The sequence below is a fragment of the Anser anser genome, assembly GCF_964211835.1.
Source record: "Anser anser genome assembly, chromosome: 2".
In the NCBI taxonomy this organism is placed as follows: Eukaryota; Metazoa; Chordata; class Aves; order Anseriformes; family Anatidae; genus Anser; species Anser anser.
The window spans coordinates 51,162,947-51,180,988 of record NC_139721.1 but is presented as its reverse complement, the minus strand read 5'-3'; the positions used below and the strand labels follow the sequence as shown (position 1 = coordinate 51,180,988).

At 36.7% G+C, this 18,042-nt stretch overlaps 1 protein-coding gene across 17 annotated transcripts in view; it reads right to left on the bottom strand.

The window, feature by feature from the left end:
* Positions 1–8,167: 8,167 nt before the first annotated feature.
* LOC310894228 (uncharacterized protein) overlaps positions 8,168–18,042 on the bottom strand; it is a 31,221-nt gene continuing 21,346 nt past the window's right edge. For 2 of the 17 annotated variants that reach the window (XR_014579684.1, XR_014579687.1), the window contains 4 exons: positions 14,476–14,586; positions 12,648–12,850; positions 11,867–11,937; positions 8,190–10,391 (listed from right to left, as the gene is read on the bottom strand). Coding sequence is in view for 2 of the 17 variants with exons in the window: in XM_083824090.1 (XP_083680216.1) it covers positions 10,282–10,391; positions 11,867–11,937; positions 14,476–14,586; positions 17,404–17,556 (445 nt within the window). In the remaining 15 variants the exon portion in view is untranslated. Of the gene's footprint in view, positions 10,392–11,866; positions 11,938–12,647; positions 12,851–14,475; positions 14,587–17,403; positions 17,557–18,042 lie in introns of all 17 variants that reach the window. The other 15 variants (XR_014579694.1, XR_014579698.1, XM_083824090.1 and 12 more) reach the window with 14 other exon arrangements.

Genomic DNA, 18,042 nt, shown 5'->3' with positions numbered 1-18,042 from the left:
GGCAGTCTTGGCAGGCAGCTCAGTGCCACACAGCCATTTGCTCACCTTCCCCCCCCAGTGGGATAGGTGAGAGAATCGGGGCAAAAATATAAAAGGTTGTGGGTTGAGATAAAGAGAGTTTAATAGGACAGAAAAGGAAGAGAAATATAACAGCAACAACAACAACAATAATAGAATGTACAAAACAAGCGATGCACAATGCAGTTGCTCACCGCCTGCTGACCGATGCCCACCCTGTCCAGCCACCCCATAGTAATTGTTCATTATGATGCCACTTGGTATGGAATATCCATTTGGCCAGTTGGGGCCAGCTGTCCTGGCTGTCTCCCTTCCCAGCTCCTTGAGCACCCCAAGCCTCCTCACTGGCAGGGCAGTGTGAGGAGCTGAAAAGTCCTTGACTCTGTGTAAGCTCTGCTCTGCAACAACTAAAACATCGCTGCGTTATTAGTATTATTTTCATCCTAAATCCAAAACACAGCACCATACTAGTTACTAGGACAAAAATTAACTCTATCCTAGCTGAAACCAGGATAACATCTCACCTAAAGTTAGCTTAGGCATTTTAGTGCACAAGAAAGTGGTCATTCCATTCTACTCAGTGCAATGAGACTGCCAAGACATTGCCAGAAATTGCAAGGAAGTCTTTTTAAGTACTGTCTAATGATATCATTTGCAAAATATTTTCCCTAAATCAGGTAACTATTAATTTCCTTAGCCTTGGTCCCTGGGTTTTCTGCTGAAATACCATGGAATTATTCTAATGCCCACTCACAACACAAACGTGAATAAGACATTAACACTTAGACATATACTTAGATCAAAGCATTACTAAAGAAAAGGTGAGTTTTTCTTTTCATTTGACTGACTTTGTATCAAGCCTTTAGCATTATCAATAGCTGTGAGATGTTTCACGTGAAAAAATGTTTTGAAAATATGTGGTAGACTGTCAATAAACATACTAATAATGCAATGAATAAAAATTGGCTGGTATGAACCAATACTGGGATTCAAAGAGTTAATCTTTGAAAACAGCATAATCATGAATAAATCTTCACTGACAAGTGTAATTCAAGGCAGCAAAAATGATTGTAGCTTTTCTTTTATCTCAAGGAGTGGATAACACCAGATATCTCTTTTATCACCCTTCTTTTATATCAAAATTTATCCTTAAAATGGTATACTATCATATATTAACACTTCTGAAAGTCAACAGATTATGCATAGAGTAAAATATCAGTCATTGGGAGTATATTTGGTGGAAGACGGCTATCCTGAGCTCTGGCTTTTGCTCTTTCTTTATTAACTGAATATTTAATTTGATTTTTTGTCCTGGAGAGAATCAATTATATTAGAAAAAGAATAGCCTCAAAAATATTTTATGACAGAGAGTCAAAAATTGCAATAGTTTTCTAGGTGTTATTACTTTGAACATATACTGTCTATGGACTGTGACTTGGACAGAGTGTGTACTCACAATGCTGAAGGGAAGCAGAAGTTCTCACACCTCCTTTGCAGCCATCTGGATATGAACAGAGTGCTAAACGGGAATTAAATTTTGTGGTTCTCTGATATACACCCCAAAACCCACAAACCAGAAGGTTGGAGAGGTGCTAGAGGAGAGTGGATGTGAAGAGTGAGGTGATCCTGGGCTTTGCCTTTCACAAATTCGCTGTCCAAGGCAAGTGGGCAAATTCAAGTTATTTGTGATTTGCTTTTGGGATAGGCTAGTCAAAAACAGCTATATTCTTCTCACAGAAAAGGAAAGATTTGCTGCAAAAGTTTCTGACCGGAGCTGTTGCACTCCATCCCACGATCAGGACTAAGCCTGTACCTATACTGACACAGAAATGATTAAAGTTACTATTAGCCAATTTGTATTACTGTAACACCATTGATTTTCACTGGTAGTATACTGGCTATACATCAGTTGAAGAACTGGCTCACAAATTCAATTTCTCAGCTGAAGCCACAACTATTTAGGGACAGACTTCAAGAGAACAAATGTGCAGAAGCAACATACAAATGGAATTTGATAAGGGCTTTATCAGCTCATGAGATCGAAAGACATCACCGTAGGGAACAATTTTACAAAGACCTGTGCTGTCTGCAAAGCATACTGTTCTTCTGAACATCGTGTAATTAACTCCTTACCATCTTCTTTTTTTAAATTTACAAACTGGTAACCCCACCTATTATATGCTTGGAAATGATATGACTCACATAGCAAATGTTTTAGCATCCAAAGAAGTAAAATGTTCTGGGGATTTTTTTAAATTTAATTTATTATTATTATTATTTAACATATCTTAGGCCACACCAGAAGAGTTTCTTGGACTCTACCAATTATTTTGTTGCATACATTCTCACAATGTAGATGCATGTACCTTACAAGACATCTAGGAACAACTTTTATACTATAAACAACTGATGCCAAAACAGTCCTCTACTGAAACACGTTCCTACTTTTTGTTATTGCTGCTTGTATAGGGACAGAGCCTGGTTTTATGAAATGGGAAGGATCCCGCTGATCTCAGTGGTCTTTGATTCAGATCTGATAGGGCTGGCTTAATTCCAATTGCCATATTTTTCTCCATAATGCTCATGAAATTTTGTATCAGCAAACCCAATGAGCATTTTGATCCTTGCCTCTGAGTACTCTGTTCACCCCTTCCAACAGAGTACCTTCTTAATATGAGCTTTTTCCACATTCAGTTTTCTCTTGAGTGCTGCAGATGGAGCAGGGTACCACAGCTAGATGACGTATGGAGTCCCTGTTGATTTCACATTGCTTACAGTTTTATACTAGGTCCTGTGGTTTGCTTCATGAATCATGCCAGTCTAATCTCCGGTGCTATGAAAGAGCTCTGTGCCCTGGTGATGGCTTACGAATAAAAGCAAAAACAAGATCTGGTGAATGGGCTGGATATGGCAGATGAGTACGGATCTGGAGAAAAGGCAAAAGGTAGATATAATCCAGAATCAATTCACCATAAGGATTTCCATTAGTTTCAATGAAAGCTGAAACATATCCCCATGTCATTTCAACAGAGATTCTAATATAGTTTTCTGCAGGCATGCTGAAATCTATTTGCAAAGTAAATATTTCTTAGGACCGACTTATGAAACTTTAGCTGGAAATGGCAGGGAAACAAGCAGGCCAGTCACAGTATTATTGGTTTTTATCCTCACAGCAGTGAATTGTTGGATGACATTTTCTTGATTTACTATGGTGGATTCTGAGAGCAAAGACAAAATATATGAGGATAGGGAAGCAACATGAAAACATGCTTAAACATAAGAGTAACTATCCTATATCAGCCTTAGACTAGACCAGAGTAGAGGCTAGTAGAGGAAGAATACAAGAACAAACATATAATTTTGATTTCTCTTTATAACACTTGCAGTTTCCGTTATTTGTTGGTTGAGATGCTTCCTCAGACAGAGCTTGTTTTTGTATCTTTGCGTTCAATAGAAAAGAAGGAGAAAGAGATTGACACAGAGTGTGACATAACAGCAAAGTTATAGCAGGAATAATAGCCTGACAATTCACATGATGTTCAGGAAACAACAGGATATAATGACCTTGTTTCCCTGTACTCATCTGACTTAATCAGAACACTTTTAGGGCTGAGAAATTAAAGCCACAGCGGTGGTGCTAGTAACTCTTTGCAGACTAGTCTAGTTGAGGACGTCTGATGTTTTGAAAATGCAGAAGCTTTTTAGATTAAAAATGGTGCCCCCTCTGCATTTCTTTCTACCCCCTCTCCCCTTCCCCCCAGTCATTTTGACAAGGAAGGGCGAATTATGATAATCACTTACCTTTGGGTAACTTTAAAACACAGGCATTTGGGATGCTGGCTTGCAATACAACACAGTATAATTTTAGGCCACTGATATTCAAGTACCAAATAATGTTTGATGTAAAAACAAGGCTTTGTATAATAGAGTCCACTCATTATTCTGTTTGTACTATCTACTAAGTGCTAATAGACATGGAACATGATAATAATCTCTACTTTATTGATTCCAAAGGGATACTAACAGCTGTGTTAAAATACACTTAGCTGTCCAAAAAAATCTCAGCTGATCTGATCCTGTTCTATATCTGTTCTTGGTGAAGAAGAAGAATTTCTTGCTCTCAGTAATGCAGTGGACCTTAGCTTATGGGCCTATGTCGTACTTTTACAGACATTGTCATGTTATTTTTTAATGTCTGAACCATCACAAATAGATCACTGTGCCATTGCCACTGCATTGTCACAAATAGTCGTCACCTTTTTCCTAATGCAAGAATATTCAGTTTTGAAAGACTGATTTTTCATTATTCTCAGAATTAAAGCAGAACTTAGCTAATCAAATCACAGAGTGATAACATTTAACATGACTGTAATACAAACATTCTCCAATGGCTGAAAACATCTGTAATTCTATCACATATGTTACAGTTCATACAATACAAGATATTTTGCAAAGTGATAATTTAAATATATATATTATATATAACACACACATATATAATATATATATTATGCATTCTTTCAGTGAGTTTGTTAAACTGCTAAGCAAGTATAATTTACCATGGATTTCTTTTCTAGAAGCTATGGCAGTTATATATATGGATGTTTGTGGATTTATGACCAAGATATATATGCCATATATATGTCTGAACCATCAAACTATGTTAGGCTATTTTTAAAACTAAATATAATTAAATGATTTTATTTTTTCCTCCTATTTGTCTCTTCCTCTTTTTGTTATTTCATAAATTAATTTGATTTTTTTTTTCCTGGAATCAGATTTTGAAATCAATACAGAAGGAATCAGCCACTATCTGTGTTCATGGCATGGTCCAAGGAAAGTCATAAGGAGTGGTGAAAGAGGAAGGTTCCAGTGCTAACAGTGTGAATTTGAATTTTTGATAGAGTCAGACTGCAATTATTCAAACTATCTAGAATTGAATTATGGGGAGGTAAGGCCTAGTTAAAAACTGTCATTCATTTTAGTATACCAGTTTAACTGATTTTAAACAGGCTTAATTATCAGTTTATCTATACCTCTGTTAAACATTTCTATATTTTCTTCCACTCCATTTGTCACATATGGGAAAATCGCACTAAAAAATGTAATACTTCACTATATCAATTTCTAAATCTTTCTTAAATCTCACCAGAATAAGTGCTTAGGCAAGGCAAGAGCTAGAAACCACAAATATAGAGCTTGGTTTCCTACCATTTTTTAATAGTGATACACATTATTTTCCGGAATACAGTATTAAAGACTTTTACTGTGTCTTGTTTTTTTGCTGTGCCATGAAAATATTTTACTTGCTTCTTTTTTCCCAGAGTAGTAATCTTCATTCATAGCAGAGATACGGGGAGCTGTGTGCTTTGGTCTGCACCACATAAGAACTTGGGCTGGATTTTTCTCCTCTTGGGAGTTCTTGAAGCTCATCCAGATCATAACTCAGACTTGTCACATAAAGTGGACATGAGGCAAATTCCAGCACAAAAACAGATTATGGCTTGCATTACTGAAGGTGCAGTACAGAGAGAGCCTGTAGAGAGACTGAGTGCATGAGCATGGCTACAAGATTTTTCACAGGGGTAGGTGATGTCTTGTGTCTGCATTACACCTTCAAGCGTGTTTTCTGGTATCTTCTAAGTAAAGAGTGAATTTTAGTTTCACTGTGCTAAAATTACACTATAAATATGTGGATACATACTGTGAATTTCATTAAAATGCATGCTGATATACATTCTTTAAAGGAACAAAACAGTTCTACAAAATATGAAGCAGGATTTCCCTTTGGTCAGATTTACACAAAGAAAATAGTTATCTTCATACTATTTTTTTCTTCTTTAAAATTTCTCCTTTTGCTAAGAAAAGCAAAACCCTCGTTCCTAGCAAAAAGGTAGCCAATTCTCCTTTTTTCAGAATTGCAACACTATATGTGAATCACCAGACAATCAGCAGCTTGCAACTTGCTTTGGAATTTGACAAAAATGAGAAAATTACCATAAAATAACAACAACAAAAAATAAAATAGATTTTTATATCTCCATATTATTGAGAACAGAACTTTAACCTCCTTCTATGGCATTCATACATTAAAACAAACAAAAAAGAAAATGAAAAAAACAGGAAAAAAAACACGTTAAAACTAGTGAATTTTTATGTATTTATATAATACTTTTGCAGCAAGCAGATCGAAGTATGAAAGCCATGATATGAGTGTGGATTGAAAGTATGTAGCACAGAAGGGTGACATTTATTCATTTACAGATGGTATTACTGTAGCTGGCTGAAACCATAGTGATTTGGTAACAGACATGGAACTCCAAATGCCTGAAGCAACCCCAGATGTCACCACATCCACTCCAGGGAATATAATTTAATAATAATTTATATGGCAAGTATAACAGTTGTGAAATATGCCATTCAGCACCATCACTGTGCACATTCCCTGGTGAGTAATTTAAGAACATATAATATTTCAGAGCTTTGAATCAGGGAAGAGATGATAATTAGATTCCCACTTTAAATCAGGTATATGAAGGGGAAAGTTAATCAACTCAAAAAGATAATTTAGCAGATTTGTATTCTCTAATGACACTTCTAATTAGAATTAGGGCATAATTTGGGACACATAAAGTTGCTAATTATTATGAAAATATTTTCAAACATGTTGCAGGCTCAAAGGTGAAAAAAGTTTATGCAAATCTTCACAACAAAAACTGTCAAGATCCTCTATAGCTTGATATAAGTATGTTTCTGTGCAGCTGTGGGCTTCCTGTTAAAATTTTTGATTGGCAAGTTTTAATTTAGTGCCACTGACCACTGAACTGCATATCTGCTTCTACTAGGGAGTCCAATGGTACTTTCTGAGAAAGGATCCATTGCCTTTCTAATTATTTCCTTCTGGCTATGGTGTCTACAGTTTGGTAATCATCAGCATTTTTGGCCTTTTCCTTAGGAATAAAGTTGAGACAGAAATGTCTTTTACTCCTGTCACTGTTTAGTGTCCTCCACTCTGGTGGGTTAATTAACATTCAGACTCCATAGGAAATAGCTGGATGACTGCAGCAAAGCTTAGAAAGCACTTTGAAACTCATCCAGAAGAAAAACAAATACATATAAGACAACTCTTAAAGGAGGAGAATATTTTCAAAGTGAATATTCCAAATACTAGATTAAAGCATGCACCCTACAGTGCATGTCTCAGCTTGCTTTTCCCAAGGAGACAGGCTTGTTTGGTGAGTAATAATAAATTGAGGAAGATGCCTCAAAAAAAGGGTTTGCCTAAGAAAAACGGCTTGCTCTAAACCGGGAAAGACAGAGCTGCACCCACGTTAACCCTAAATGCTGCTGCTCATTGCAGTAACTAGCAAGATAAGTCACATCAACATTTTTCTTGACTTGTCTGGTCCTGAGCCAGAGCCATGGGAGTGGCTTTCCACTGTTCTATTCCTAGAAGGCTTTCAGGACACCAGAATCCTTATTTAGACAGTACAGCATTAAATATTTGTCCATATATTCAAGCACATTGAGGGCCTGCTGCTCCTGACTTTAAAATACTTTGGACATGCCTGGTCTTGGATACATCTGACTTCATTTTAGTCATCTAAAAGCTAGATGTTATCTCCTAGGCTTCCTCTGAAGTCAATGGTGAGAGCTGAGAATCTTCAGGTGACAATTTATCGTACTTTTCTACACACTTAAGACAAAATGAGTCACACTTCTAAAGGTGTGGGCCTTTCACCATTGACTACAGAGAAAGTCAAAAGGTTTAGCTTTTAGTCAGTGAGATAAATTCCACCCACAGAGTCTACATTAGGCATTTTTGATTTAAGGAAAACTTATAGAACTTATAGAAATTTACAGAATGTGTGATCTTTGCTGGCTTAGTCTATAGAAGAACAAACGTTTTTATCATGCATCATTGAATCTCATTTGTAGATTCTTCTTTTGTATCCAAGAAAGAAGAAAGATACTTGACAAAACAGTAAGCCAAATTGTGCACAGAGCAGTAGTTTTTCAAGGGCAATGTTAAAAAATTGAAAGATTGCACCATCATTCAGTGATGTGCTTGTGGAAAAGCTCAACGCCATCCTTCTCCCATGAATTTTATGCTTGTGATTTAACATTCAAGCTAAGAGTCAAGATGGTCTCCTAGCTGTTTGAAAAGTTACATTACTGACAAGTACCAGAAGAGTGTCCTATTGTATAGCAAGTGAGCTACAGAGAGAAGCTAGTATTGTATTAATTCCAAAGTAGTTTTATATACAGGTTTTCTTGAAATAATCTCCAAGATGTTTTAAATGCCACTGAACTGAGTAACTATGAGCAAGAAAAACTTTGAGAAAAATAGAAAACCCAGCCAGACAGAAAGCTAAGCCCAAATCTCCAGGAACACAAAGCTACATCATGAAGGTACCTCTTGAATAAAAATTATACCTTACCTTAATCTTGATCATGTAGAAATGCCAGTGTACCATCCTCATTCTTACGGAAAGTATCAAAAATGATTTATTACAGAATGAGTTTAATAATTTGCTTCATATACACTAGGTCTTCAAACTATGTATGCTCCTTGATAAACACACTTTATTGCAAGCACTTTTACGCTTTGTTCTTTTACCCAGTTTGTGGATCCACAACTAGTCCCACTCATACCTACAGCTGGTTTTGAGAAGCATGACAATCCTTTGATAGTGCAGAATTTCAGAGGATCCCCACTCATGTGCAAGGTTGTTTTTATAAAATGTGAATGACATGGCTTGGCCATGACTTGTTATCCCAATATGACCTTATGCAGATAAAAACAATAGACAAATAAGTCAGGAATATTTTGTATGCCAGGAAAAATCTCTTCTCGACCTGTAAACCAATTTGGTATCTGCTAAGTGCAAATAATGTGCATCTGAGAAGTGAATGAAAACCTAAACCTGAAGTTTTGTCATGCAACTGTTTTAATGATTAGATTAAGTATGAAATGCAAGCAATAAAACATAGCTTGCATCAATGACACTTGGGAAATAAGTTGATGCATGAACAAAGAGAACCAACTCTGTGAGGTTCTGAAGATAAATCCCTTACAGAAGAGTGGAGAAGTCTAGACTGAGCTATTTAGTCTATTAATTTGGAATCTGTAAAGCCATTTTATGCTTAATGGGGTTTGCCTTATAATGATATACTGCTTTGACATTAGGGTTATGTTTTCTATGAGCCAAACTGTCTGATATCTTCATAACTGCTAAAGATGAGAGCCCATTTGTAATTGCCAGAGTTTAGTTATGTGCTTTCTTTGCATTTGAGTGCTGAAGATAATGGTGATTTGTCTGAGGCATGGAAACCACAAGGATAATTACTTGAGTGGAAAATATAAAAAATAAAAATCTTTATATTTAAATTGACAATTTTAGCATCTTAATAGTATTTACTTCTAATCTAACAGGTGATAAACTAATAGAATAATGTATATTGTTAGAATAATTTACTTCAGTTATGTCCTTTTAAAGTTTTTTGTGTGTGTGTGTGTTAGTATCTCAAAGCCACCTATCATTTATGTATTTCATGATAGCCAAATAAGTACCCAACAGCAGAGAGTTTTAGACATAATTTCTTCATGATTGTTTATGGGAAAATTATGAAAATGAATATAAACCTGGTTTCAAATATCAACTTTATAAGTCAAACCACAAAGCAGAAATTTTGTAGAGACAAAAAATAACTAATATTTCCTTTTATGAAATATGAATATTATTAAACTCCTCAACATGACTTGCTAACGTTTGCTTGCAATCTCAAGTTTCTGGTATAAAAAATAATTTGTTTTTCAAGTGCCTGATGCTTTTAGCTGAAACATAGGCTCTTTTTTTTTATTTTTTTTTATTTTTTTACATGCATAAGCATTTGTTTTAAAGAATCAGAATTGGAACCACAGTAATATATATATGGTATATATTTCCTTATCAAGTGTACTATTAAATGATGTGTACCAGGAAACTGCATTATCTAAAGCATTAGTTTTTAATCAAGGGTTTCGATAAAATCTGACCAAAATGCCAGTTTTCCCTACGCCAACCAAAACCAAACTAGAACCCCAACACCCCAAACACCCCAACATTGCCATTTTCCTGTACAAGATGATGGTCCAACTACAATACTTCTGGGAGGTTTTTTCAGTGCATGTCCAGTTTACTTTTGTCCAAAAGGCATCCCATTTGTATTCTCCAAGACTGCTCTGTGTTGTGAACCAGAACCCACCAATAGGCGAGAGATTCAATTCAACAGCTGTGCTCTTGACTGAATGTAGGATCTGTTGCTGCTTCCACCACAAGGATTTTGTATTTGGTTTCTAGTTCCTGTTCCTGTAGTTTCTGTAGTTTCTACTTCAGGGTAGAAAAGGAAAAAGTAAAGGAAAAAGAAGTAACAGTCAAGAATAAGCCTGCAAAATGTTCACTTGCAATAATAAATTACAAATTTATGGGATTGAAAGTTTTCATTCACACAACAGCATTTAGATCCAAAAAGTGTTCAAAACAGGTAAGTTTTCATAAATACTGGGCAGCCACAAGCTGCAACCTGAGGCCTATTTTCTTTGTTGCTCAAATATTAAAAATAGTTTAAGATGAATTTACTCCTTTACTCAACAGAAATACTGCTTCCTATATCTTCACTGAAAAATACATCAGTAGAGAGGTCTAAGTACGCTCACGTTTAATGTTTAGAACAGTATCTCAGGCACAATGCCATTCTTGGGACATAAGGTCACAAAGAAACCAACAATAAATCCTAGATGAGAAGACAGTGGTTTGTCTCTTACTGTTACGGAGGTCTCAGAGTTCCAGACCACATTAAGTTTTCACTGGCAGTTTTCTTCTTTCACATGTGAGAGATGATTACGTAAAAAAAAAAAAAAAATAAATAAAAAAAAAACAACAACAAGGAAAAAAACTAGTAGGTTTGGGTTTTCTTCCTTGTTCCTTTTCACTAAAGACATATATATTTTTTCCTGTGTGTTCCTTGCTTAGGCTTTGAATCATACCTATTTATGAATAGCAAAACTGATCTTCCACTAAAATCAGGGGAGTAGTAAGTATAGAAATCACAAGTTCTTCAGAGTAAGATGTTGTTGCCAAAGATGTAAATCAGGTCAGTGAGCAGCTGTAACTACTAGCCATCCATTCTCTAACAGACAGGTGATAGAGTCCAAACTAGTTACAGAAAAAGTCCTCACACATGCAAAGGCCATCCTTTAATGTTGAACTGAATCCAAGACAGGCTGCAGCACATTTATTTGTAAAGTAGGAGGTTCTCCAGTTCACAGCTAACCTTCCACAATTTTGCTCATTTAAACGGGTGGAAGTACAGAATCTTATTACTATGCTATTAAATATTCATGGTCACTTTCAAAGATTCAGAATTTTTAGTTGAGATGAACATGACTCATCCTTTTGCCTGAGCCCTCTTTAATATTTGTCTGCCACTTTAACAATATCAGGTAGTACATTTTGTAGATAATCACTGTGCACTCCTAGGGAAAAATATACACATTATTCACAGGAACCATTCATAATATGAAAACATTTATTCTTTGATGTAGTTTACTTCGATTCATTTTAAGATGTTGCTGATTTTTCTAGAAGATGTTAGCAGCAGTTCTTCCTCTGTGCATCTTGACAACAGCTGAGTCAACCATCATATACTTTGTTAAGTCATAAACTAACAGCATATATTTTAACTTTAAAAAAGCAATTCTTCAGAAAGTTAAAATTATCCCTTCCAGACTGGACAGCATACCTCAGAAGGCTTCTACATGGAACTAACCAATTTGAGTATTTCTGAAATAAAGAGGGAGGCTTACCAATTCTTATTCCTGACTCTGTCATATACAGACTCAACTCCTGTTTAAATATAAAATCCTCTTTTGTAGAACTGGAAAATGAAATTAAATAAATAAATAAATAAATAAATAAATTCAGAAGCTCCTCCTTCCTCATTGAAATCATTCATTCATTTAGTTTAATGGTTCACAGCACAAAACCTGTCTTTTGGTGAAATTATAATAAAAACAATGAAAATTATTATAACTCTGACTGGCTATAGTTGACTTTAAAGTATACATTTAAATTTCCCTATATAGCTATATAATCAGAGACCCTGCCGTAAGAAGAATCCAGGACCATCTTCTAAGACAATGAATAGTAAATTGTAGTGCTGGAGAGAACAATAACATGTTACATGAAGGACTGAAGGACTGTCTGTTATCTGATAAACGTCTGGTACTAAAAAACTTCCTATATGGAAGGCTCCAGATGCCTTAATGTGTCCCAGAGCTTAGGTGTCCTTGAAATCAGAAATGTACGCTATTTTAGCCCACTGCTTCTTATTCTGTTCCTCATGGGCAATGCAGAATGGATTGATTCTCCCCTCCTTTTTTTTTTTTTCCAGCAGACATTTATGGATTTGAAGAATATTACTGTGATCTACCTTAGTCTTATTCTAAACCAGATCAATTTTTGAGTCTTTTCCTTCAGAAACTTGTATCATTTTAAATTATTCTCTTTTGGAGTCTCTCCAGTTGGCCCACACTGATCTGGAATAGCAGTGATGAAAATCAGACAATGCTACAGCTGAGGCATTACCTCTATGCAGGGATTCAAAAATGCAAAAAGTGACACTTCTGTTTACACATCATGGTACATCGTATTTATGCTTTTAATTCAAGCATCCTCTGGGCTTTCCTCCTGTTTCCATCCTTTCCTCCTGTTCTGCCACCCTTCTTTCCCCGAGGCTCCAGCTAAGGTCTGTGGGACTGCTCCAAGTTGTTGCAGTAGACTCACAGTAGCTGTTATCAGAAAGAAGATATTGCTAAAAGATAACAGGCAATCTTTTTGGCCCCTTACCAAGTGACAAGCGTTTGGGGAAGAGGCCTTGGAAGTTTTTGCAGTACATTCACAATAAAGTTTTTTTTTCTCCTGAAGATATAATCATTAGGTATTTGACTGAGTTATTTTTTAAGGCTGGGTTTGCACTACCAAAATGGCATAAAAGAGATGGATTAGACTGAAAAATTAAATCACCCTACCCCATCCACTGACATGTATATTTCCGTATATATGAATTATATTTCATCTTAAATAATTTTTCATATTTCATGAAGAAAATAATTCTAACTTTTTACTCTAACAATATCATTACTTGTATCTGCTTTTTTTTTGGAATGCAGCTTAACTTTTCTCCTGTTGAGTTTCTGAGTCACTTTCTTTGTTAAGCACCTGCAGATGTTTAGGTGTTTCACCTTGTGTTAAACAGTACAAACTACTTTCTTCAGTTTAACAGAGAACTTCTTTAGCTTTTACATGTGTTGCGATAGTTAGCTAAACTTGGATGATTCATTATGTTAAATGATCCTCAAAGCCATGCTTCCAAATTCTTTAGTAGTACCTCATTAACAGCAAACCAATAAAATGCAACAGCTGTATGCATAAACTATCTCAAGACCTTCTGATGCTTCACTCCGTGCATCGCAGCACAACATTGGCCCAGCAAGACTGCTCTATTCCCTCAGTTGGTATGTAACACACTAAAAGAGATTTTTTACCTACATATAAAAAAAAAATAAGAGTACTCAAGAGACAGCAGGGGTGTGAAAAACATACACAAGCAGCCAAACAGCCTGCTTGTATAAACTAAATATCGTAAAGAAGAAAGTTGCAGAAAGCTGAGATTACAATCCTCCACTCTTGGATAAGCTGTTGGACTGGGATCCTGGTTATACTACCTTCCTGTGGATAAGATAATAAATCAAAAATAAGAGTGAGGATTTGTGATTTGAGCCATGTGGCATAGTCATGAACAGCCAAATTGTGTTTTTTGACGTGGTTGTAAAGATATGTTATGAAGCTTGATAGCCTGAAGGAAGTCCAAGAAGGCATTACCATTCACTGCCACATGGACAAAGAAACACTAACATCACTCAGGCATAATGCAAAATCACAACAAAGTACAAAGTAGCAGAAGACACATCAGCTGGTTGGATTGTAGTTGGGAATCTGAGGTGCCTTTAAGAGTATGTGACCAGAGGGACCACAAAAGGCCCTATGCTCCAGGATGTCCCCGTAAAGTTGCTGCCTACTCAGTATTATCTTAGATGTTCAGGGGTTCTGGTTAACAGCTGAAAATTTCCAGAAATGAACCTGCAGCATCCCTTCTTTTAGGATCTCTTCATCTGACAGTGACATGCCAAAGTGGAAGGGGGAACAGGGGCTGTTTGAACACATCTCTGCTGCACGTACCCAAATGACTCTTGTCCTTTCCACAGAACACTATTAATCCTTCTGGCCATGCACCACTTTCATCTAGAGACAGATTTGCCTGATATCAAAATGTGCAGGTCTCCATATTTTCCAGTGCTTGCTATCATGCTTCTAATCTGATGGCAGTGATTAGAAGCATGCATTCTTTACTCACCATCTCACGGCTGGAGCAATCCTGTTTTGTCCTGAGGAGCAGAGTAATTTGAAATAGCCTCTGAACAAGTTTATTACGATCACTATGCACAGCACCTGACTGTGCTTTCCCCTGTGAATAAAGTAGAAGTCATGAACCTGATAGTCTCTTAACTTTCTTTTGTCCTTCCTGGTGAGTTACTTCCAAGGATGTGAAACAACCCCGAGGAAGCCCTTGGACATGTCAAGGCTTTCAGGAGGCTTTTACAGAGAATCACGAAAAAGATGCCATATCTTTCCACAGATGTAACCTACAACCATAAGAGCACAAACAGCTTTAAATTTTATTTTTTGCAAAATATATTGCCATACTCAAAAAGAAGAGCATCCTGAAAAAGCTTTCCTTGAAGTTACTCAGTTGCTTGTTATCAGCAACTTCCACTTTAATTTGCTAAGCAGGTGGCTTGAGGTACAGATGTAGAATCCTTTCTCTTGGCATTACAAAAGAGAAAGAAGCAGATCTTGATTTTCTAGCCCAGTAAGGAGACCTGAATTTCCCCCTTCCAGTAGATGATTCCAATTGCAATGCATCATGTAAAGCAAATACAAGTAAATACTTGGGTAGTCCATTCATGCTGTTTACTGTGCTGCCATAGCAGGGTAGCATTTGTGCTTCAGTGGGCCAGTTGAGCATAGCTAGTTTAAACTGTAATGTACCTTTTCAATAAACTAAATTGTGCTGCCCTACTAGTGATTGCAATGTAACCATAGCCTCAGATACTCTCTTTTCGAGCCATCCACAAAACTGAATTTTGTGCACACTCTGACAGCTCATATGTCAAGCACGGAAATGTACTTTTCTTGTTTTGACAAATGTAATCTGATCTTGCTGTCATTCATTTAGAACATGGATAGAAATAACACCTTCATAACCCACTCCTTTGGACATGCTCCATCCTGCTTTTTCCCTTTCTCCTTCTCATTAGGGGTATTTCCTACTGTGTCCTGTTGCCATTGGGAGTCTGGCACCTAAAAGCACTTAGATGCAGAGTAGGAAATGAGTGTCTTCTATGTCAGATACCAACAGATGCCCTCAGCTGTCTCTATGCATTCCTCCAATTCCTTTTTAACACCTCATAAGCAACTGCTGACTCTCCCAGTTAGGACCACTCCCTTTGCTCCGTGTTTGCAGAGATACCAGTGCCACAGGGCACGGCTCTGTGATGGGGCTGCTATGTGTAATGGGGCACTCTGCTCTCCATGTCACAGCTGCAACTAACAACTAACTGTGACCTGTAAGGGAGCAAAGGCCGTCCTAGAGAATTGCAATGCCACTAGTCTAGGCTTTGTATGCTTGATTTACTGGGAATTTATCAGAATTTCAATGATTACTTTTAAAAGGTTTTGTCATTAATTCAGCAACATTTTAATGGGGGCATGTCATTCTAGCTAGGAAGCATTTTTTTCACCAATCAAGTTTTTCTTTAAGTACATATTTCAAGTGACGTAAAAGTAAAATCAGTTACTATACTTTATTGGCTTTGGACACATTTTTCAAATTTCTGATGGCTTTAAACTAAAAATATGCCTTTGGCAAGTGATTAATCAATTCCATTTGAAAATTAAATCTGTCAAGATAATGGAGTTCAAAATTGCAGAATGTAAACAATACTTTTGTATGCAATTTTCATAATTTTTGAAATTCTGGATAACAGTATAATTACAACCTAGGTTTCAAGTGAGCTATTTTCATCTGATGGTTAAGTTATATTTAAAAATAAAAATTAGGATTTCTGTACATAGCCAAACAACAATCCAGAATGATCTGATTAATATAGCAGTAAAAGTTCTTGTAAAAATTGAATCAAAATAAGAAGAGGGCAGGAAAAATGGAGTGATATAAATAGACTGATTATAATTTAACCAAAATTCCTGTTATCTTTTTAACATAGAATACAACCTTGAATTGCCTGGAAAGCAGAGGAGTAAATTATCTGAAAGAAAAATGGATGAAATAAGAAATTTCTGTTTTGTAATTGTAAAAGGCAAGTCCTCATCTGACCTATGAGCAGAGTCTTTTCTATACTTTCACAGGTAAAAGAATAGTACATGAACTTATGGTAAAAGGGAACTTTGTTGCAGCTCCTGTGAGGAGACTGCATCTCTGGCAATGGTTGAATACCACAGTCTTCTTAAAGTCTCCACTGCCTTTGTAGGTTTTTTTTTTTTTTCTTTTTTTTTTTTCCCCCTCTAATGTATCAAAAGTGAGAGGCGGCCAGTATCCTTTCTGCCAGTAACTGAAAATGACGCTCAAAGACTGCAAAGTCTGAGGACTAAGAAGTTTTCTTTGTCCTTCCTAAGGATGTTTCCTAGTGTCTTCCATTGCTATGTGGATTTTATCACCTAAAAGCAAATGGATGCAGAAAAGAAAAGTCTCTTTCATGTCCAGAAGTAGAAAGTAAGTCAGCCATGATTTGCATGGGCATATCTCTCCTCCCACATTAAAGCAGTGGCAGAGTGAATGATGTAACTAACAAAAACCTTCTAGGTCACTTGTTGAAGCTGTCTGCACCAATTACTGTGGCAGATGACGTTGCTAACTGAACATACCCTGCTATACACAGTGAAGGAAATCACAGAATCATCTAGGTTGGAAGAGACCTCCGAGATAAACCAAGTCCAACCTCTGACCTAACACTAACAAGTCCTCCACTAAACCATATGACTAAGCTCTAGATCTAAATGTCTTTTAAAGACCTCCAGAGATGGTGACTGAACCACTTCCCTGGGCAGCCTATTCCAGTGCCTTACAACCCTTTCAGTAAAGTTCCTCCTAATATCCAACCTAAACCTCCCCTGGTGCAACTTTGGCCCGTTCCCCCTCGTCCTGTCACCAGGCACGTGGGAGAATAGACCAACTCCCACCTCGCTGCAGCCTCCTTTAAGGTACCTGTAGAGAGCGATAAGGTCGCCCCTGAGCCTCCTCTTCTCCGGACTGAACAACCCCAGCTCCCTCGGCCGCTCCTCATAAGACTTGTATGTTTTCCACAATAGTGCTTTTAATCTTTTGATTAACTTCAACTTGTTTTCTTTTTTCCTACAGCTTAAAAAATAAAAATGCATATTTCTTAGTGGATTTTCCTCTGGCTCCTAGTGGCTCAAAATGTTCAAGTAACTTAGAGGTGTACCACAGTTTTATTGATTTACTTCCTGGTCATTGCATTACTATTATCTATTTCACTCATGAAAAGTGTCAGAACCCAAAGAATGAAGAGCTGTACATCTGGCTACTGTTGAACACTTTGGAATCTTAGAAAGAGATAGAACAAGAGATAACAGCCATTATTTTCCCATTAATTACTGAGGAAGTATAGATGACCACTTTGGATACAGACAACTCCATTTCAGAAATGTAGATTGGATCAGGTGAATTCAATAAAGCTTGATGTGTTTCTGATTTCAATCTCTCCTATCCAGACAGAAAGAGGAACTAGGGGGACAATTATCTCAGAATCCTTTTAACGTTATTGTTTTAATGTGGGACAAGACAATCTGGCAAATTATTTCTTACATTCAGCCTTAGGAAACC